This window comes from Barbatula barbatula (genome assembly GCF_947034865.1).
Source record: "Barbatula barbatula genome assembly, chromosome: 20".
NCBI classification, from domain to species: Eukaryota; Metazoa; Chordata; class Actinopteri; order Cypriniformes; family Nemacheilidae; genus Barbatula; species Barbatula barbatula.
Window position 1 is genome coordinate 2,920,556 of NC_136783.1, and position 22,265 is coordinate 2,942,820.

At 42.2% G+C, this 22,265-nt stretch overlaps 1 protein-coding gene across 1 annotated transcript; it reads left to right on the plus strand.

Annotated features, from left to right (window-relative positions):
• Positions 1-8,442: 8,442 nt before the first annotated feature.
• LOC306909153 (endothelin-3) lies at positions 8,443-13,438 on the plus strand. Its single transcript, XM_079482574.1, has 4 exons — positions 8,443-8,692; positions 9,129-9,342; positions 10,894-11,031; positions 11,441-13,438. Exons 1-4 carry the CDS (start codon positions 8,623-8,625, stop codon positions 11,457-11,459), a joined length of 441 nt encoding a protein of 146 aa, XP_079338700.1. The 5' UTR covers positions 8,443-8,622; the 3' UTR covers positions 11,460-13,438.
• The last annotated feature ends 8,827 nt before the right edge of the window (positions 13,439-22,265 follow it).

Here is a 22,265-nt window from a genome sequence, read left to right on the forward strand (position 1 = left end):
TACTCTGGCTTTTCAGCTGCAGGCTAATAGTTTCCCCACAGAGAACAGCAGAGTGGCATATATGACAACTCTTCTCACAGGAAAGGTGTTGGAATGGGCTACATCCCTCTGGGAGAAGGAGTCTCCTCTTGTCTCCAACAGCAAGCTCTTTATGGACGAGATGAAGAAGGTGTTTCATCACCCTGTTCGTGGAAGAGACATTGATCATTGTTTGCTTCAACTCACTCAAGGAGCACGTAGTGTGGCAGAGTTTGCCATAGAGTTCCGCACCCTAGCTGCAGAGAGTCAGTGTGAGTCACAAGCTCTAAAGGCAGTTTTTTATCAAGCCCTACTACCTGAACTAAAGGATGAACTGTCCTATAGAGAGCCAGCTCCGGACCTGGACTCCCTAATCGACACCGCTATTAGACTGGACAATCGTATCCGAGCTCGCCAAGGCGAGCGCTGTCGTGAGACCTGGCTACCCCGGAGCTATACACCAACAGCCCAATCATCTATGGGTAATGCTGAGGAGCCAATGCAGCTGGGCGGGACCCGATTGTCACAAGCTGAGAGGGACAGACAGATGAGGGAGAGGTGTTGCTTATACTGTGGGGAGGCAGGACACTTCCGAATCAGTTGCCCACAGCTGGTGGGAAAAGGCAACTCTCGCCCGAGGAGAGGGGGCCTGGGACGAGAGTAATTACTTACCCCCAACCAGCAGCCTCCGGTTTTTGATTTTCGTTACACTTTCTTGGAAGGATGAGGTGCAGTTAAGGGTCTTTATAGACTCTGGGGCCGCTGGAAATTTTATGGATCGTAACTTGGCCATGAGGTTAAGAATTCAACCCATCACCCTCCATGACCCACTATCTGTCACCGCATTGGATGGTAGACCCCTTGGCTCTGGTCAGGTAAGCCAGTGTACCTCACTTCTATGTTTGCAAGTGGACTCCCACAGAGAAGAGATACAGTTTTTCATAATTAACTCCTGAATTCCCTTTGATACTTGATTACCCCTGGCTAGTTCACCACAATCCCCAGATCAATTGGTCCTCCAACCAGATAAGGGGGTGGGGTCCCAATTGGGATATATCTGGCTTGTCTCTTTGTCACCCTCTCGAGTCAGAGGAATTTCCAAGGTCCGCCTGCGCCACCAGTCCGACCCATGGAGGTGTTGGCTGTCTCCGGGTTAAAACAAGTGGATCGCCGTGCTCCTGGAGCATCTCCAGATGTATCCGCCATACCCATGGAGTATACCAACCTGTCTGAAGTGTACCTTACGTGCGCCCGCTCTTCCGCCCCACAGACCATATGATTGTACCATTGAATTGTTCCCAGGCACTTGTCCTCCTCGAGGAAGGCTTTTCTCACTGTCAGCCCCGAGAGAGCGTCCATGGAGGAGTACATTAACAAGTCCCTCGAGAGTGGATTTATTCGTCCATCAACCTCACCGGCAGGGGCCGGGTTCTTCTTTGTGGGGAAGAAGGATGGCAGTCTTCGACCCTGCATTGACTACCGGGGACTCAATCGGATTACAGTGAAGAACCATTACCCACTGCCGCTGATGACCACGGCTTTTGAGCTCCTGCAGGGTGCAACCATATTCACAAAGCTGGATCTGCGGAATGCCTATCACTTGGTGAGGATTCGGGCCGGGGATGAGTGGAAGACGGCCTTCAATACCCCGACAGGTCATTATGAATATCAGGTAATGCCTTTCGGGCTTGTCAATGCCCCAGCCGTTTTCCAAACCCTCATCAATGATGTCTTACGAGATATACTAAACAAGTTTGTGTTCGTGTACCTTGATGACATTTTAATCTTCTCCCGATGTTACCAAGATCACGTTCAGCACGTTCGGCAGGTTCTGTCTCAACTCTTAAGAAACAACCTCTTCGTGAAGCTGGAGAAGAGTGAGTTTCATGTACCCACTGTCTCCTTCCTTAGTTTTATAATCTCAGAGGGCAACATTCAGATGGATCCTGGAAAAACTCACGCAGTCCTGAACTGGCCACAACCCTGCTCTGTGAAGGAGGTACAACGCTTTCTCGGGTTTTCTAACTTCTACAGAAGGTTTATAAGGGATTTCAGCTCCATTGCAGAACCTCTCACAGCCCTTACCAAGGGGACACAGAAACCGTTCAAGTGGCCTGACAAGGTAGATAAGGCATTTAGCCTGCTCAAGCAACGCTTCACCTCAGCACCCATTTTAACCCTCCCTGATACCGAGTTACCCTTCGTAGTAGAGGTGGATGTGTCAGACGCTGGTGTTGGGGCGGTTTTGTCCCAAACTTCCAAGAAAGATAACAAGCTTCACGTGTGCCTTTTCACGTCGACTCACACCAGTAGAGAGAAATTATGACATAGGTAACCGAGAACTATTGGCAATAAAACTGGCACTTGAGGAGTGGAGACAGTGGCTGGAGGGGCCAAGCATCCATTTGTCATATGGACAGACCACAAGAACCTTACATACATCCAGGAGGCTAAGAGGTTGAATCCTCGCCAGGCCCGGTGGGTTTTTTAAATCGTTTCGAGTTTCTTCTCTCGTATAGACCAGGTTCCAAGAATTCAAAGCCAGATGCCCTTTCGAGACAATTCAACAGGCTGGAGGGAGAGGACAGAGCTGAGCCCATTATCCCCAGTACAAAGATGGTGGCAGGAGTCCAGTGGAGTATTAAGTTGTCGGTGAAAAAGGCCCAACAACGGCAGCCTGACCCAGGTAATGGACCCCCAGGCCGTCTCTTTGTTCCGAAGGTTGTCCGATCTGAAGTTTTGCAGTGGGGACATGCATCTGTCCTTTCGTGTCATCCTGGGGCTACAAGGACTTTGAAGCAGATCCAGAACCAATTCTGGTGGCCGGGCATGCAGTCGGATGTTAGAAACTTCTTGGCAACCTGCTCTGTTTGTGCTCAGAATAAGGAGCCTAAGGCCCACCCTTATGGTCTACTTCATCCATTACCCATCCCTAAACGCCCTTGGTCTCACATTTCATTGAATTTTGTTACTGGACTTACCAAATCACAAGGTAACACAGTCATTCTGGTGGTGGTCGACAGATTTTCAAAGGCTTGTCATCTAATACCTCTGTCCAAGATCCCTACAGCCTGCCAAACGGCAGACCTCATGATGCAGCATGTTTTCAGAATCCATGGGTTCCCTCAGGACATGGTCTCTGATCGGGGACCGCAATTCACTTCTCGGTTTTGGAGAAGGTTTTTTGCTCATCTATTTGGGGCATCCATCAGTCTATCCTCTGGGTTCCACCCCCAGTCCAACTGTCAGACAGAACGGGTCAACCAGAAGATCGAGAAGACCCTCAGGTGCTTGGCCTCCAACAATCACAGCACCTGGAGCTCCCGTCTGATTTGGGCTGAGTTTGCACACAACACATTATACAGTTCATCCTTGGGCATGTCTCCTTTCGAGTGTCAATTTGGCTTTCCTCCCCAGTTGTTTCCTGAGCAGGATCTACAGTCCCATGTACCAGCCGCAAGCCTACTAGTCAAGAGGTGCCATCAGGCCAGGAAGAGAGCACGTACATCCCTAGTATCAGTATCTCAACGGCAGCAGAAACAGGCCAATAGGCACCGTAGACTTGGGCCATCACTACGCCAGGGCCAGAGGGTGTGGTTGTCAACCAAGGACCTTCCACTCCACCAAGAATCTCGAAAACTGGCTCCTCGGTTCATTGGGCCCTTCAATATCCTTAAGAAGATCAACCCTGTATCCTATCGGCTACTTCTACCAAGGTCCATGCGCATTCACCCCACTTTCCACATTTCACGTTTAAAGCCTTTTGTCTGCTCTCCTTCATCCACAGCAAAGAAACCCCCCCTACCCCAGCTCATTGGTGGGAAACCAGCATACTCCGTCCGTCGACTGCTTGATGTACGCCGAGTCCGGGGCCAGGTCCAATACCTAGTGGACTGGGAGGGTTATGGCCCAGAGGAGCGGTGCTGGGTTCCAGCAGGAGACATTCTCGATCCGAACCTTATAAGAGACTTCCACCGTTCTAGGCCCCAGCCATGATCGAAGGAACGTCAGGAGCCCTCCCTGAGAGAGGGCCTCCTGTAAGGATCTGTCTGCAATGACTCTCCCAGCCGCCAGGTGGCGCTGCATGACTTCTACCCTACAACAACTCTCCCAACCACTAGGTTGCACCAACCACGAACTATAAGCGAGGCTCATTAGTTATAATTTGCATCACCTGATGTTTGTCTATTTAAGTTTGGCCAGTGCTTTATTTCTCGTTCAGTCTTGAGCCTACCCATTGTATGGAGTACCTGAGTTCTTGCATTTGATACCTTTGTTTTAGTTGCTCTGTGATTTTGCCTTTTGTTAGTTTGTTTGTAATGCCAAGTAATTGCTTAAGTGTGAACAGTTTAAGCCTGTTTAAGAACTCTGCACGTGGGTCAACAGTGGTCTAGAGGTAATTAGGTTGTGCTCTCAGCAGGAAGACCGGGGTTCTAGAACCACTTCAGACCCTTCTGAGCACTTAACTCATCACACATATGCTGTCACCATCAGATGCAGAGAAGCTTATACATGCCTTTATGACATCAAGACTAGATTACTGTAATGGTTGCCCTGCAGGCCTATTACAAAAACTCCAACTGGTCCAAAATGCGGCAGCTCGAGTTCTTACGCGTACAAAAAAGTATGAGCATATTAGCCCGGTTCTGTCAACCTTGCACTGGTTACCTATAAAGCATCGCATAAACTTAAAAATCTTGCTTATTACCTATAAAGCCTTGCATGGTTTAGCTCCTCACTACTTGAGAGAACTTCTAACGTATTATAGTCCATCACGACTACGCTCTCAGGTGTCAGGTCAGTTGGTAATACCTAGAATTTCAAAATCAAGTGCAGGCGGCAGATCCTTTTCCTATCTAGCGCCTAAACTTTGGAACAGTCTTCCCTGCACTGTCCGGGAGGCAGACACACTCTGTCAGTTTCAATCTAGACTAAAGACGCATCTTTTTAATCTTGCATACACTACACTATCATAATATATATATTTCAAAGATCTAGGCTGCACTAGTTAGATCAACCAGAACCAGGGACACTTCCAATAACAACTGATGCATTTGTTGCATCAAAGAGTGCAGAACAGTACTCTACTCTCAGCCAGTCATGTCTCATTGTTCCAAGGTTACTAGAGCGGGCAGGATGCAGTCCAAGGTTACCGGAGCAGGCAGGGCGCATTCCATTCCCAGACCTGACAAATGCTAGACGAAGGACGTGGCGACTCTACAAAACTTCAGTCGCTATTAGATTATTAATGATAATTTTAAATCAAACTTTTTTATTTTGCCTTGTTGTGCAAGCACTGTCGAGCTTGTAAAGAGGCTGCAGTTTTTGCCAGAGGGGAACTGGAATCCCCTGGTTAGGCCTGGTTTCCCGCTGAGGTTTTTTTCTCCTCCAAATGAGTTTTGGGTTCCTCGCCACCGTTTGCATACTGTTTTGCACTGTTTTCCTGGCCGGGGGGGCTGCTAGAATTGGATAGTCTTTGTAATAAAGTTCGTAAGAAGGGAAGGAAGGAGGCGGGAACCGGCGAACATTCAAACTTTAAAACTTTAATTAAATAAACAATAAACACGGAAGTAACCGGCAGCCACCTCACGGTCGACTGCCGGCCATAAAACATACACACACTAAACATATGTCCGGGCCCGGTCCACTCCCATCAACAGTCCTGCCGATCGTCCTTTTAAGCTCCCAATCTCCTCCGTGATAAGATCCGGGACCGGTGCGCGCACAGCTGCTTGCACTTATCACTCACGCCACTGGCCCCGCTTCACGGCTCTCGTCCCGCCTTCCTCACCACATACCCCCATCACCCCTTACAGGCCGGGGGGCACCACCGGCAGCGCCTGGGGGTATGCACCGGCGAGACGAAAGAACGGAGACGGGAGCCCCCGGAGCGACAGGGACGAGAGAGGGGAGAGAGGAAAAGAAAAAAAATTGTCCGGTTCCCTGACATGCTGTCGCTCGGTCCTCAGCCCAGCCGAGAGGCTCTTCATCGCGGTGCTATGCGGTGGTGCTGGACGTCGGGGGGAAGGTCTGCTCCTCCTCCGCCCCCTGGCGGTTGGCGGTGGCTTCTTTGGCTGAGGGCAGCCGGAAGGAAGTTTTCCGTTCCCTGCTCCTCCCCTTTCCTTGGTGGACGGCAGCAGGCTCCGGCCAACGGCAAACGGCCCGAACTCCTCCGCTCCCTCTTCTACGGCCGCCACCCCACCTAGGCCCAGGAGTACGGCAGCGAGGTCTTCATGCCCTGGCGGCCGGCGATGGCTCCGACGGCAAACACCCCACCTCGACCCAGGCGCACGCCGCGAGTTCTCCGTCCCAGCCGATTCCTCTTGCTACAGCACCACCGCCTCGGGCAGCCGCTGGCGGACGTCCCTTGTTCGTGCTGCCCGAACTCCTCGGCACCGCGATGCCCCTCGGCAGCGAGGGCTCTTCGACAGCATGCCCCTCCTTCCTCCCGGGTTTCGGCACCAATGTAATAAAGTTCGTTAGAAGGGAAGGAAGGAGGCGGGAACCGGCGAACATTCAAACTTTAAAACTTTAATTAAATAAACAATAAACACGGAAGTAACCGGCAGCCACCTCACGGTCGACTGCCGGCCATAAAACATACACACACTAAACATATGTCCGGGCCCGGTCCTCTCCCATCAACAGTCCTGCCGATCGTCCTTTTAAGCTCCCAATCTACTCCGTGATAAGATGCGGGACCGGTGCGCGCACAGCTGCTTGCACTTATCACTCACGCCACCGGCCCCGCGTCACGGCTCTCGTCCCGCCTTCCTCACCACAGTCTTATTTAATTAACACTGCATATAGGAATTTATTGTGTTTCTGATATTTGACCTGTGTTTTGACTTCCATAACCTTTTATGTTTTACTTTTAGTCAATGTTTTCTTGTACAGCTGCTTTGTAACAATGAAAATTGTAAAAAGCGCTATATAAATAAAGCTGACTTGACTTAACTTGTGTAGTTTTCAAAATCAGGAAGTTCTTCTGCTGCCCCAGTATTGTTTGCCTTTTCGCAAAGTGGTCTTTATGTGCAGTATTACCACATTGTTTACTTAGTACAGAGTATTTGTTTTAACCAAATGACCCATATTGTTTTCAGAGTAGGTCACAGCAGCATTTACCTATGCAAAATTGTTTGGGTCAAAAACCATTGGGTATTGAGAGCATCTCACTTCAAAGGGAGTGTTGATTCCTGAAGAAAACCGAAAATGTTAATAAATGGGTATTGCATTAACATTTGTATGCTAATTCCAATCCAGTTGGATTTTACATTTGGGTTAAATTGCTCCTGGAATATATCACTTCAGACCCTCACATAAACTGTGCATCAGAGATAGCTTGGGATGATACGTCTGGAGCACACCATTTTGGACAGTACCATGCCTGCTCTTATTGAAAATAACCTACTGGCACCTTCAGCCATGCTGCTAAAGCTCATTCCACGTGACCTCATATTACTTTAGGGTCATTCTCCGGTCTAGAAGTTCCCAGTCCTGTGCCTGAGACAACACAAACAGTACTCATTTTGGATGTCTCCCAAAGCAAACACACCTGATTCAACTCATTCGCTTTTTAGTTGACTGCTCTGAGACTTAATATGGGTGTGTCAAATGAAAGACATCAAAAATTGTGTCGGGGGTCCTCGAGGAACCACCGCTTTAATCATTGAGCGTATGTGCATTACACCCGTACAATAATCTGATATGTGGAAATACATGTAAAACTCTTACAATATGTGTTATGTATTTTCCATATAAATATGTCATGTACTTCTACAGCCTGAATGCAGCAGCAGTCATTCAAGTAAATTAAACTCTACACGGCCGTAGTGTTGAAAACTTGCTAAATGGAAAACAGACCCGTCAAAGGTGAATTTGTCATCGCTGAATCTGAAATAGAGACAATATTGTATCTGCTTCTAGGACATTGTTTTTCACATAAACACAGTAAAATAGATGGGGATATTATAGAAGTGCCATTTTCATAATTTAAATAACGTGCGTGTGCTGTTATCAGATAACAAATATCAGATAACAAATTGAATATGAGCTTTATTTTGTTAACAAATAGTTTGACAAATTGTTGTTTGTTAAAATTCAACTCATTTCTAAAATTAAAGGTTCAGTTTTACTTCCCTTTCTTACTATATAAAGCAGAGCTTCTTTTATTTTAATATTTTTCTTTTTTAAATGTTGTAGCATTGGATTCCTACCCTTGAATCTCAGTATGTGATCAATGTGCATTGAGAGCCTGTTCAAAATAAAACGCATTTAAGCTGAAGAAAGCTAGAATGACTCTTGTTTGATAACAGGTTGTTCTCAGTGTGTTCGTGATCTGATGGATTGAGTTACATGAGTTCAGTGATCCCCCTGGTGGCGCGTCACATTGCTGAAGGTGCGTGCGCTCTATAAAACCCCACCAGGGAGAAATTGAGCTCAACTAATACAAGCTGATTTCAGCGACCTGAGGATGCTTTTCTGTCTCCATGCAGGATTAAGCCAATAACAACCACAATGTTACTTTTCACTGCAACTGGATCACTCACTCTGTCCAGGATTTTACACTGATTTTCGACTCACAGGCTCTCTGGAAGATCTGGGATGGCCAGGGTGTCATTGATACATCTGGGAGTCTTGCTTTTCGTTGGAAGTACAGCTGTGATGGAGAATGGTGAGTTTGATTCTGGATTACCACCTACAAAATGATGTTGTGATAGGAAAGATTTTGATCTTGCGCAGTTCATCAGACATTACTCGAAGCATAGACTTTTATTCAAGCATTTCTACACAGTTGAGAAATTCAATGATATATTACCATTAATTATTTATTTAGTTTCCTCTGTAATGTATGTCGTGCCAATGGCTATTTTATCGTACACTTTGAGATGTTATTCTACAATTACATAATTGAGGAGCTGACACCCTACATTTCCTAACATAATATGTATTTGATGCATTATTTCTATTTCCAATCAATTCAGTAATAATGCATAATAATACTCGCTGTACTAATGTTATCACATTTAGGGGTTATGGGGTTTGCGTTTAGACTGTCACTGTGAGAGGCAGAATACAACTATTGACTAATTTAAACTTTTTTGTTTTAGATCCCAGTCAAAAAGATGCGCTTTTATTGATGCCCAAAACCTTTGTGCAGAATTTTACCGCTACATCATGGAGTGAGAGTCCAGCACAGTTGAGTGACTCTGCTGATAAAGCCTCTTGGCGGAGAAGAGCCAAGAGATGCACGTGTTACAGCTACAAAGATAAAGAGTGTGTTTACTACTGTCACCTGGACATCATCTGGATCAATACACCCGAGTAAGTTCCCTTGAATGATAGTCTGTGGTTTTCTTTGTCTTTAAATAAATGCAATATAAAGAAACGTGAAAGGATGCTAAATAATGTTGTTTTTATGTTAATGGCCTAACCTTAATACTATAGTGACTGCATGTGACCTTTTAAAGCATTGACAACACGACCCAATGCATCAAATAACTGATTTGAAATAAATGAAATGCCTTTGCTTTTTGGCTTTTTTTACTTCAATTAACATCACATTATTGTATGACATTGTGATTATAATATGGCAAGAAATGACATGGTAGTTGTATGTATTCAAGGCCCATCAATTTTAATTAAATTATCCCAGTTGATATGAGATATTTTAACTGTATTTAAATTTGAATTCAAAGGGAAAACTTGCTGACTGTATTTTGTAATCTATTTAATAAATTAAAATGATTTTTAAAGTGCAGCTTTTTGCATTTTTGGTCAATTGTTTGTGTGAAGACGTTGTCATTTGGGGGGAAAGGCACGTCAAATCAATTGGCTAGTTTATAGATCACAAATTATGAAACGCTGTTCAACATACAAAATCATGAACTCAATTGGAAACATTAGCAGATACTCACACAGTAATTCATTTTTCAGCCACCAGTATAGGCACTAAAATTGGTTAAAAATAAGAGATAGAGATCAAAGAAATGATTGCATGATGGGGGGCTTGCGGGAATAACTGTGAGCAGATGAGGCCAAGAGCTTTATGGGCACAGCTGTCCAGATTTACTGAGCCTTAAAGTCTGTTTCATTTTCATGCAGAAACAAGAGTCATATGTTTTTAACCACAAAATGCAATGGTCCAAACCAGGTGGCAATTTCTTCTTGAAGTGGAACAGGGAATCAGGGGTGGTAAAATGTGGACAGGCTATGTAATGAGCCATTGTGTTCTTCAAATCGTCTATCAGAGCGTTTATCCTGCATGGCAAGTCTTGCACGCTTGAGCTGAAATGTTTTAGTGACTTGTATGAGCAGTATGGGAAAGCAAATTCTTAGGTCGTGTTGGTTCTTGTGAATATAATTATCCTCCGCATAGATAATTGAACTCACCTTTGAGTGAGACTTGTTTTAACAGCTTGATGGGCTGAACATTATTTAAAAAATAACTATTAATACAATGCAGCAATGCATTAAGTGTGTAATATCTAGTTAAACTTATGATGTAATTAAATAACAAACATATTTTTGACTCTTGATCACATTCCACACGCCAGAGCACACACAAGCAATAACATTCACTTGCCAGCTCTGCTATTTGCATCCTAAAACTTTGTATAGGCTATATCCTTTTTGAAATGTTGTATTAAAAGCATTCATTTTTGCAGAACATTGCTATATGCACATTTGCGATTTCTGGTTGAGCGATCTTTTTTTTTTGTGTCCATCTTGGTGTTTCTTTGCTCGTGTCTCCATCCAGATTTTGTGTGCTTCATAGAAAAGTGCTCTATACTGTATATTTCTTGGATTTCCCTTCGAACTTCAGAAAGCTTGTTGGTCTTTTATGAATTCTCTTCCCTACTTGTGCATTGGCAGACACACTCTCCCGTACGGCATGTCGAGTTATAGAGGCGTCCAGCGGACACGGCGTTCTTCCGAGAGGACCAGAGGAGGTCAGCGCTGTTCTTGTGCTTTGCAGCGTGACAGAGAATGTACCGCTTTCTGCAGTGAGAGGTAAGGATCAAACCTAAGACCTCTAACAATAATCCTTGACAAGTGCTCTATATGTCATGTGAATTGCAATGTAATGTGCAATGGCAACCAAGATTTAAAAAGAAATATACTTAAAAAGTAGCATACAAACTGTCACACTGAGATTTATGTTTGTTTATTTATTTTCGCCATTTTAGCATCTATAAAGGAACATTCTGTCATTCTTTACTCACCCTCAAGTCGTTCCAAAAATGTATTTGTTCTGATGAACAAAGAAAAGATATTATGCCAAACAGTTCTTGGACACTGTGACTATGGTCAAAAGTGCCCTAGAGCAATGACTTAAGTAAATAATGACAGAATCTTCATCTTTTTAATTCACGAATTGCAACCTGTGGCTTATGTTTGTCTTCTGGTTGTTCTTCTTCAGCGGGGAAAGGCCAACATGATCACAGCACGACTGATATTCACCGATGTATCACTCTGTACCATCACCATGTCCAAAGGGAAGGCCTTCAGATTACAGAGAAGATGATGAAATACACATTTTTGGGGGGAGTTTCTACAATATCATCGAGAACAAATTACGAAACTTTACCTGAGCCAACTCATCCCAATATGGCTTAAAATAGACACCTACGATAGGAGTAGCAACCCACAGACTGACGTTCTCAAAGAGACTCAAATCACATACATGTCAGATGTGAGGAATGGAATGTTTCCACTTGCCGATACTTTCTGACTTCCAGTTCAATTACCAACATGCATAACAGCTTTGATGGATTGTCATTGAGGTGTTAGATTCGTTTTTTTAACATCCCAAACAGAGAGATTAATGTTTTCACGACACTGTCTCTGCAAGTCTTTATGTTAATAACGGATGGAATGACTACATGAAACGTAAGCCGCTCTTGTCTTTAATGAACAGTTAACAGAGAGCTCTACATTTGATTTTAGACTGTTTACCACCCAAAAAAACTTTTTGCTCAAACGACGCAAACAATCATATTTATACCTGATCTGTTTCATGAAATGGATTTGATCAAGGATTAAACTTTCAGAAAGGACATACAGGTCAAATATGCAGTAAACATTAAACCTCGCTGGTGTTTGAATATTTGTCTTCTGTCATAATACAATATTCGCTTTGGGATCTGCCTATATGAGTTTGTGTATGTTCATGGATCGAAAAACAATCGAATGATCTTACAAATGAACTCTACAGAAGAAAGAAAGATAAGTACACATACAAAGCCTGCACAATATTTTATTTTATTCATTGTAATAAATTATTCTATTATTGATATCGTGGGACCTGGTTTTTCATTATTTGCTAAATACTTAGCAATATTTATCAAATACTTTAATAGTTTAATTAAGAACTCAAAAAGACGAAAGGGATTATTCACAGCTCTCTTCCATAGAGCAAAATAATATATACAGTATCGCGACCCCACGACATCCTTTACAAATACCCAAGTATTACATAACATTTGACAAATCATAATACAAAATATATACAGTAGGCTAACAAAAAAACGTTTTTCAAATGGTGGGTCAGATTCACAGCCAAAATTTTGTCTTGCAGGTCAAGTCTTTTATAATGACCATTAATAAGTATTCTTCAATGCTTGATATTTCCTTATTTGTATAACATTTTGATACGAAAAACATTCTTAAAACACAGTCAACAAATGTAAACAAACCAGTACAAATTTAAATTGTAATTAAATCAATTCTGGTTTATTTATTTAAGGCTTTTGGTTGTTATCCTTTGCCAAAGGTGAAACAGAAAAATATAACATAGAAATGAATCAACTTAAAAAATAATAAAACTGGTGCTGCACTGCTACCTGTTTCTACAAAAACAAAGGTCAGAAGTTTTTCTACAGATTGTCTGTATTGTTTCTTATATAACATTTTAGCCTTTGCTGTTTTTATATCCCTCTTGACAATGAATTGTCTTGTTGTTTGTCTATAAGGCTCACCTGCGAACAGCAAACAATAAACGAAAGAATGTTGAGATTATTCCTCCAAGTTTATTTGATTAAATCAATGCTTTCCAGCCTCAGGCTACAGTTTGTTCTCGCATTACTTTATGAAGCTACGTCTTATCCTTCAACAAGGGGGGCAGTCTGGATTTACTTGTAAATACAAGAATTGTTTAAAGAGGTTGAATATGTTGTTTCCCATGGTGCATGATGGGAAAAGAGATTCAGGTGTATCCTTGATCTCAGCTGTAGAGTTTCTTTATTTAAAAAAGCCTTTGTGATGTGAATTTCAACTATCACAAACTGTGACCATTAGGCTGAAAGTGGATCGCGTTTGTATAACCTTCGTTCTTGATGTTATTTCATAATTTGCATTGTAATTCATATTTAATAGCAATAAATCTCATATGTGTTCATTTAGCATTAAAATTAGTTGTGAAAAAGAAGTGTTTTTAGTAATTCTATATTAATTAACGATGGGATAACACACACAGTTTCTGACAATCTCATATTAATGTTGACGACCTCCAAGTAGTATTGCATCTTCGAAGAGTATTAAGTGTGATCAAATTTATGAAATATTTCTGTAAAAAGATGAGCCGCTGGAGGCAGGCAGGGGGGACGGTGTCGTATCAAAATCTGACAACCCATGAGATTATCCCTCACACTCCCCTGTTTTCCCTACAAAGGTTACGGTTAGGATTAGGTGTGGGGGCAGGCTTTAGAGATAGGGACCAATCACAAAGCAGCATCCTAAGTGAATGAACCAATCAGAAGTAGGGTGTGAAAATCTTACAGGAAATACAATAATTTAACTACGGCATGAGCACACAATGCATCATCCCTTCGTGTTGTTTAACATTATGCATGTACACACCGATTGCCAACAAAACACACATGACTTAGTTTGACTTAGCACGTGCGGTTCATGTCCGGCATCTTTTAGCACTGGGACCGCGCAATCAATTTCAAATGATCTCCAAATCCAGACTTATAAAAAAAACTTTCAGAATCAAGTTGTTGGGGGAGTTTATCAAGCACAGAAATACAAATGTACGGCCAACTCGTTTTTTAACATGTTGACCATGTTTAGCACAAGAAGCCAGTACGTTCAACAGTGTAAAGAAGTCAGAATACAAAACATAGCATGTTAAACCGTGCCTTTAAGTAGAAACTAATTTAGAATTTTTCGTAGAGCTCAGCGGCACTCAGTAAACAGGCAAATGCTGAATGTGTCCTGTAAGCATGACTTGTGTCATGATTCTGCCGCATCATGTCATCTTTCTCTTGGTTAAGTGGCAGGATCATGACACAATCTCATGTTTTGTGTGGAGAGAGGTATTTATGGCCCTTTTGGACTTCCATACACTCTCCGGTCTCGTCTCTGTTCCCATCCTCTCGTTATTGATTAATGCCCTACAACTGTTCCCCTCTTGATTTGGTCCCTTATTTAATGCCCTTGTGTCTTCTGTCTTGTGCTGGTTCATTGTGGTTGTGTGGTGAGTCCATGTGTCTTGTCAGTCTAGTTTAGTGTATTTGTAGTTCTTGTTTTGAGTTTATTTTAAGTCTTTGTGTAGTGTAGTTAGTCTTAGTCCTGTCTTGTTATGTATCCATGTTTTGTTATATTACCCCCACGTGGGTCTTTGTTTTATTATTTATTAAATTATCTATTAACCCCTTACCCTCTGTCTGCACCTGGGTCCTCTCTCCGTATCTCACCCCACGTTGATGACACTTGAGTGTCTCTGGAACAGTCTTCCTTGTACTGTCCGTGAGGCAATGTGTAGGCGCTAGATAGGAAAAGGATCTACCTCCTGCACTTGATTTTGTAATTCCAACTGATTATTTTGGGGAAACAATTAAATTGAGTATATTTAGCATAGCAGTGAAAGCTAACTCTGTGTCTCTTAATTATATCTCCTCCTATAGCTCGCTGGGGTCTTTACGGATATCTTCAACCTGTCCCTTGCCCAAGCAGCGGTTCCAGAATGTTTTAAATCCACCTCCATTGTGCCCATTCCAAAACATTCTAACCCGATGTGCCTGAACGACTACTGCCCTGTAGCACTCACACCCATTGTTATGAAGTGCTTTGAGCGGCTGGTCCTGGCACACCTAAAGGACTCTCTACCACCCACACTGGACACATACCAATTTGCATATCGTAACAATAGGAGCACAGATGATGCAGTGTCCATGGCGCTGCACTCAGTGCTCACACATCTGGACAATAAGGACACTTATGCACGCATGCTGTTTGTAGACTTCAGCTTTGCTTTCAATATCGTCATCCCTTCCAAGCTAATCATCAAACTTGGAAACCTAGGCATTAACAACCCTACCTGCAACTGGATTATGTACTTCCTGACGAACAGGCCTCAGCTTGTTAGGTTAGGCCACATCTGCTCTACCACCACCACCCTCAACACTGGTGTGCCACAGGGCTGCGTACTGAGCCCCTTTCTCTACTCCCTTTTCACACTCGACTGCAGGCCTGTGTACGGATCTAACTCCTTCATCAGGTTTGCAGATGATACAACAGTGATTGGTCTCATCAGCAACAACGATGAGACTGCATACAGGGAAGAGGTCCGGCACCTGGCCACATGGTGCTCAGACAACAACCTGCTTCTTAACACCTCCAAGACAAAGGAGATCATCATGGACTTCAGGAAGGTGAAAGGAGGCACACAGGACCCCATCCACATTAACGAGTTGGCTGTTGAACGTGTTTCCAGTTGCAAGTTCCTGGGGACTCATATTTTGGAGGACCTGTCCTGGACCACCAACACCTCATGCCTGGTCAAGAAGGCTCACCAGCGTCTCTTCTTTCTGAGGACACTGAAGAAGAACCAACTGTCTTCAACTATCCTGGTGAACTTCTATCGCTGCACAATAGAGAGCATCCTGACCAACTGTGTCACAGTCTGGTACAGGATCTGTTCAATGCTGAGCACAAGGCACTGCAGCGGGTGGTGAAAACAGCCCAGCGCATCACATGGACTACACTTTCTCCAATTGAAGACATCCAGAAGAAACGCTGTCTGTGTCGAGCTCGCAGCATTTTCAAGGACTCCTCTCACCCCGCTCATAGACTGTTTACTCTCCTGCCTTCCGGTAGGCGTTTCCGGTGCCTCCGGACAAGAACCAGCAGACTAAGAAACCGTTTTTTTTCCCAGAGCTATTCATTATTGAACTCTGACCCCCACTGATTCCACTACCTCTCTTACCTTTAACTTCAATGCTGCTATAACATTGTTTACATTGCACTACAGGGCTGCCATGCATGACTGAACTGTACACACCAGTACTTCATGTTATCATGCACTGTAACTCTATTAACTGCGTCTACTCATCTATTGCACCGTAACTTCAATAACGGCATTAACTAATATACTGCCCTGTAACTCTATTGACTGCATCTACTAATCTATTGCACTGTAACTTCAATTGCATTAACTAATCTACTGCACTGTGACCTTATTAACTGCATTTACTTATCTTATGGACTGCAACTTATTAACTGCATTAACTCGTATACTGCACCGTAACTTTAATAACCTCATTAACTCATCCACTGCACTGTAACTTCAACAACTGCATTAACTCACCTATTGAATCGCAACTTTAATAGCTAATGTCAATTATTTATGCACACTTAAGTCACTTGCACTATTGTTTAGTCTAAATTATTATCTGTTCATATTCACCTGTACATTAATGTTCATAGTGTTAAGGTTCATAGTATATAGTCATCTGTATATATTGTTCATAGTACATACCTACTGTCATATTTTTCATAAGAACATACCTACTGTAAAATATTTTCATAGTCCAGAGTGCGAAGAGCAGAGGCCCTAAAACTGTTTCCTGTGGTAACATCCCAATAACGAGATAAGTTATGACCGTAATCATAATAATATCACCAATGAATCATATCACCAATAATATGAAATGGTGTAATCTTGTTGTTGGGCCACCTTGTTATGAACAGTGTACAGTGGACATAACACATATGAATCTAGAGGAGGTTAACCACATTTAAACATGCTCTGTTACGACAAATTCTATAATTGCAGTTTTGGAGAGATCGTCCAGCTCATGTTATGTGCTGTCACTGTCAGTTGCACATGGGGGTTGTTTTGGTCCTGTCAGTATTACCCATATATTGTATTGCTGTATTTTGTGCTCCTCTTCTAATCCCTTTTGAACTGTGTCCAGGATTAAATTTTTCCTTTTGTGTTGACAGTGAGGCCGGACTGGGCGTGCTATCCTGAACCCAATCAGTCGTCCTCTCTGCCTACTGTCCCAGTGGATGTGAGTGCAGGGAGCGCTACGCCACTTCATTACCTTTTGTTTCCAAGCGTGCCTGCGGTTTTGTTTGTTTGGTTATCTGAGATTTATATTATTATAACTCTTTTTGTTGGAAACTGCCGATTCATGACAGCTCATACATCATTTGTCAATTACAATGGAGATCATTGGCCAAGTTCACAGTCACAGAGAGGATATTATCTCATAATATCACATTTTAGATAAACCTAAACACTATTTAATAACTGAAATACTGAAGATATATTAGGCTATATACACTACATACACAAACGCAAATAAACTACACACAGGTGCAACTGATGAAACGCCATGAAAACTTTTGGTTTAATATCGCACACATAATCACATGGATGCAGAGAGCATATGTTTTGGCAAAGCAAAGTATTAAAATATCAAAACAACCTTGCTCCGTTTACCCACCCTGGAAATATTTGATCATCCAGCCATTTACATAAAGTGGGAAATGTCTCAGATTCCTTCAGGGCTATGCTTTTGGCCAAAATAGCAATTTTGGTCACACAATGTTATTAAAGAGAAACATTCCTGTGTCTGCTGTGAGGTCAGAGGTTAGACTTCTTATTGGTGGGTTTGGTAAAAGGCCAAATTTGATGTGAAGCGAGGCATACTGCATTGTTTTTCTATTCTGATATGGAAAACACTGAGATTGTCAAATGGTGGGTTTCAGTTAGAGCCACTCGTCAAGCACCAAATCTATGAGTAAAAGTTTAGAAAAAAGTGAAATCGACACAAAATGTGTAAAAACTGTATAAAAGCATTGCAAACATCGCATTGCGTTTTGAATCTTCTTAAACTGTACCATATAGTTGTGAGCACAGTAGCTTTAAATCGCTCAAGATCGTGATCCAGGAATGCATAGTCTTTTTATGCAGTGTAAACACTGAGCATGTGACACATGTAGCTGTATCTTCTAGGTCTGTGTATCAATTCAGATTTTTCCATTCAATTACATTCTGTTTCACAAGCGCTCGATTCAAGTCAATGAATATAGATTTAATACAAATCCTATAGATATTTCTAAAAAAGATCAGTAAATATCACATTTCAACGTTGAATTAAAATGAGATGAAGAGCCACAGACCTTTATATTAAACTTTAAACACACTTGGGTATATTGAAACAGAACAGGTTATTTTACATTTAAGATACAGTATAACTAACTAAATTTGACAAAATGAGCTGTAAAGAGGGGCTGCATGAACCGCTGCCTTTTATGTCAAGATGATGTTAAGTTCGAAGACACACCCGCATCCGCTATGTTAATGAAGCAATGAATGAATGATACGCTCCCTGTTGTAACATCCACCCGTTGTAAAAAGAAAATTGACATTAGTGGATAGTTGCAGCAATAACATTCACGAATGTTCAGTGCTTGCGGATATATAAAAGAAATTTCGATTCACAGCTTTTGAGAATTGATATTGAATTGATCGCATTTTAAAAAACGATTTTAATCGATTTAAAAAAAAATCTGCCCTGGGGCATTGTAATAAAGTTCGTTATAAGGGAAAGAAGGAGGCGGGAACCGGCGAACATTCAAACACTAAAACTTTAATTAAATAAACAATAAACACGGAAGTAACCGGCAGCCACCTCACGGTAGACTGCCGTCCATAAAACATACATAAACTAAACATCTGTCCGGGCCCGGTCCTCTCTCGTCAACAGCCCTGCCGAACATCCTTTTAAGCTCCCAATCTCCTCCGTGATAAGATGCGGGACCGGTGCGCGCACAGCTGCTTGAACTTATCACTCACGCCACCGGCCACGCGTCACGGCTCTCGTCCCGCCTTCCTCACCACAGGCATATTCTTTGTATGTCGCTAACTCACTGGATTTGATTGTTGGCAATTTGGCATGATCTTGGATTATTTGGTCCTTCTGTCACGAAGTGGCTTGGACAGAACCCAGATGCAGGGAGACGAAGGGTTAACGTAAAACTTTTATTAAATAAAACACCCACAATGGGGAAAACATGAACCAAAAAAAAAGGCAAACAAACACTTCCCACGAGGGGGACAAAACAAAAGGTCTTTAGAAAAGTGAAAAACTATATAAATCCACCAATTTAGAAACAGGAACAACAGGTAATCCAAAACACGAAGTCCAAAGAACAGCAGGGGAATAAACAGCAAATAAAAGACATCCGTGTTGAGTACAAACATAAACATACATTAGACAATGCATCGACACTGAACAGAGGGAAACTGAGGCTATATAAAGGGAGACACTAACGAGGGAGAGACATGGGGAGAGTGGCGACAGGTGATGGGAATAAAACCCTTACGAGGGTGAAACACAGAGAAGATGATGGGAATGAAACCCTAACTAGATGATTACGGGAGACAGGAGTGCAGGGCTGAGAAACATAACAGGAAGACGAGTGGCGCCAAGTAATAACATAAAGCCACGTGTCTCCACACATAACACAACAGAAACCCGAAAGACGTGGCAATGTCATGACTCTGCCCAGTGAGCTAGAGAACTCGAGACAGGAAGGACAGAGTCTTGACACCTTCAAAGCTCATCCTGGACTTGCTGTCATAGCAACAGGTGCGCAAGCTTGAACCTGCTTGCGAGCAGTCTTATTTCATGTTAACAGGATTAGATCCCGGCTTTATAAGCGGAGGTGATACGGAAGTCACAAACTGTTTGTATTTCTTTGAGATTCTTTGCGAGTGGCACTTTCCTATACACTATTGGTGATGCGGAAAACTTGGTGAAAAGTGCTGTCTGTCGTGCCATTCGCAAAGTTGATCTGGTACTCTAGCAGTTTTTAGGGGGTTTTGTGGTATTTCCAAGCCACTTAAGAACACAGGTTGTGAAGCAGAATTTTTTTGCCCTTGCAGGTACATTATAATTGTTGATGAAGATCATGCAACCATGATCATGCCAAAAAGTAGGACAGTATTTCTTCATCAGGCTTCCCAACGTGATTGGTCCCCATCAAGGCCCACCAGGCCCCAATGAGGGGGATTTTGTGAATCGAAAGGGGTTCACAAAAGAACTAACCTAAATCAGCTGTTTTGAAACTAAAAGCATCTCAGTGTAAATCAACTCAGAGTTCACTCTGTGCTGGTTGAACCCCCTTATTGAAACAGGCCCCAGGATGTAACAAACCATGTGTTGATAATTAACACGTCCTTTTTAAGACTAAAGGCATTGTTGGGGTCCATGAGCTGATTTTTAGCTTTTTCTACATTGTTCAAGCTAGTTACTTTCTGGCTGGTAAGCACAATTTTTAAGCGAAAATGTACAGCTACTTGGATGGCAATCCCTCTTTTATTATTTACAAGATTTGTTTTAGGCCATGAAAGGATTTGAACCCCATGTCTTTCTAAGCAGCTCTTGGCGGAAATGTTTCAAGGTGCTTCAGAAGCTCTGACAATTTTATTTTGGTGTATCAAAAAACAGTTGTTCTTGCCTTTGGACTGCTTTGTGTGCACAAGCATGCAATTTAGTGCTAATACTTTCACAGACATAAACCTTAAATTATGTTCTCACCAACAGGCTCGATTTTCAAATATTTCCTGGTTCCTTGTGGCTTTGGCATGAAGAAAGTGTCTAAGTGTGCTGTTCCGGATAGATCTTGGGGTTAAAGGATATGTTGCATTCATAAGGTTTCTGAAGAGTTCAATATAGATGCAGAATTAATAACAGCACAAATAATCTGTTTAGAATGTACAATATTTATATGTGATATATATTCATCTGTAAAAAGGCCTAACACAGAAAGGACCTTTATTCATTACAGTACGTGTGGTGTCAACATCAAAGACACTACAGATAATAAACTCTTCAAGTGAATTGGTGAAAAGGCCATGAGATGTTAAACACTTCTTTTAATGTAATTGTGGTTTGGAATGTCGCCAGAGATGTTGTTGAAGGTGGGTTGGTTCATTAGAGATTGAAATGAAAAGTGAGTTTAGTCAAAACAAATATTAACATTTGTGCTATTGCTCGCTTCTCCAGTTTAACCAGCTAAAACCAACTGGGAGACAAGCTTAAACCAGTCGTTTCCATAGGGTCTGCTTTTTCCCGAATCTTTATTTCTGTATAGTGCATCCTGAGCTTTACCGCAGTGTCAGGGATTGGTGTGTGACGTCAGATTCCGGTTATTATTATCACGGTTATCATTATAATTGATGCATACTGAGAAATATCGGCAGAAGCAAAAGATTATCTGTCTATTGTTCCGCATACAGTTTTCTTTAAATACTGAAATTCTGGACATACTAATCATTACACATACTGAACTAGGCAGTATTAGATGCAGTTAATGAAAACAAATACAACATCAGAAGAGGTCCATAATGCCGTGGCAAACATTTTTTCAATGCCTTTTTAGTAAAAATCTCAATGGTACTAAGACGCTTGGTTATGAATGAGAGAGTGTTTTCATTTGGATGCAATTGGCTGATCCCCGTTGATAAAATAAAGTAAACATGTCTTACACTCAGACATTACAACTTTTGGTCATATGCAAATAAAAGAGGATTTCTGTAAGTGATTATTAGAAATCACCACACGCCCCGCCACTGATGGATAATAATTCTTGTCAAGAAGGAAATTCCTTTGGAACACTTGTTGCTTGTGAAGATTGTGGTCTCATGGATTACTGACAAATTCAGGGGTCGTATTTCCATTTGTGTTGATTTGATTTGTGGGGTGATGGAGCATGACAAAAACCATGCGTTTGAAATAAATTCATAAAATTGTGGTTACGTGATTGCTCACACTCATTCTTCTCAGTTTGTTGTAAGTTAAAGTCGCTTTGGATAAAAGTGGTTTGCTTTTTTTGATGTTGAATAAAATGAAAATGCATGATTGAGTTTATTAAATAAACGTATTCAATAATCTTATTAAATCTTCTTCAATAAAAAAAACTAATATGTCTCAGCCTTAACATTC

What these genes read in the sequence shown, in the direction of transcription:
- LOC306909153 (XM_079482574.1), top strand. Translation starts at nt 8,623, where the DNA reads ATGGCCAGGGTGTCATTGATACATCTGGGAGTCTTGCTTTTCGTTGGA. An exon ending in TACAGCTGTGATGGAGAATG is followed by an intron (nt 8,693 to 9,128) that starts GTGAGTTTGATT and finishes TTTTTGTTTTAG; the next exon opens with ATCCCAGTCAAAAAGATGCG. An exon ending in ATCTGGATCAATACACCCGA is followed by an intron (nt 9,343 to 10,893) that starts GTAAGTTCCCTT and finishes GTGCATTGGCAG; the next exon opens with ACACACTCTCCCGTACGGCA.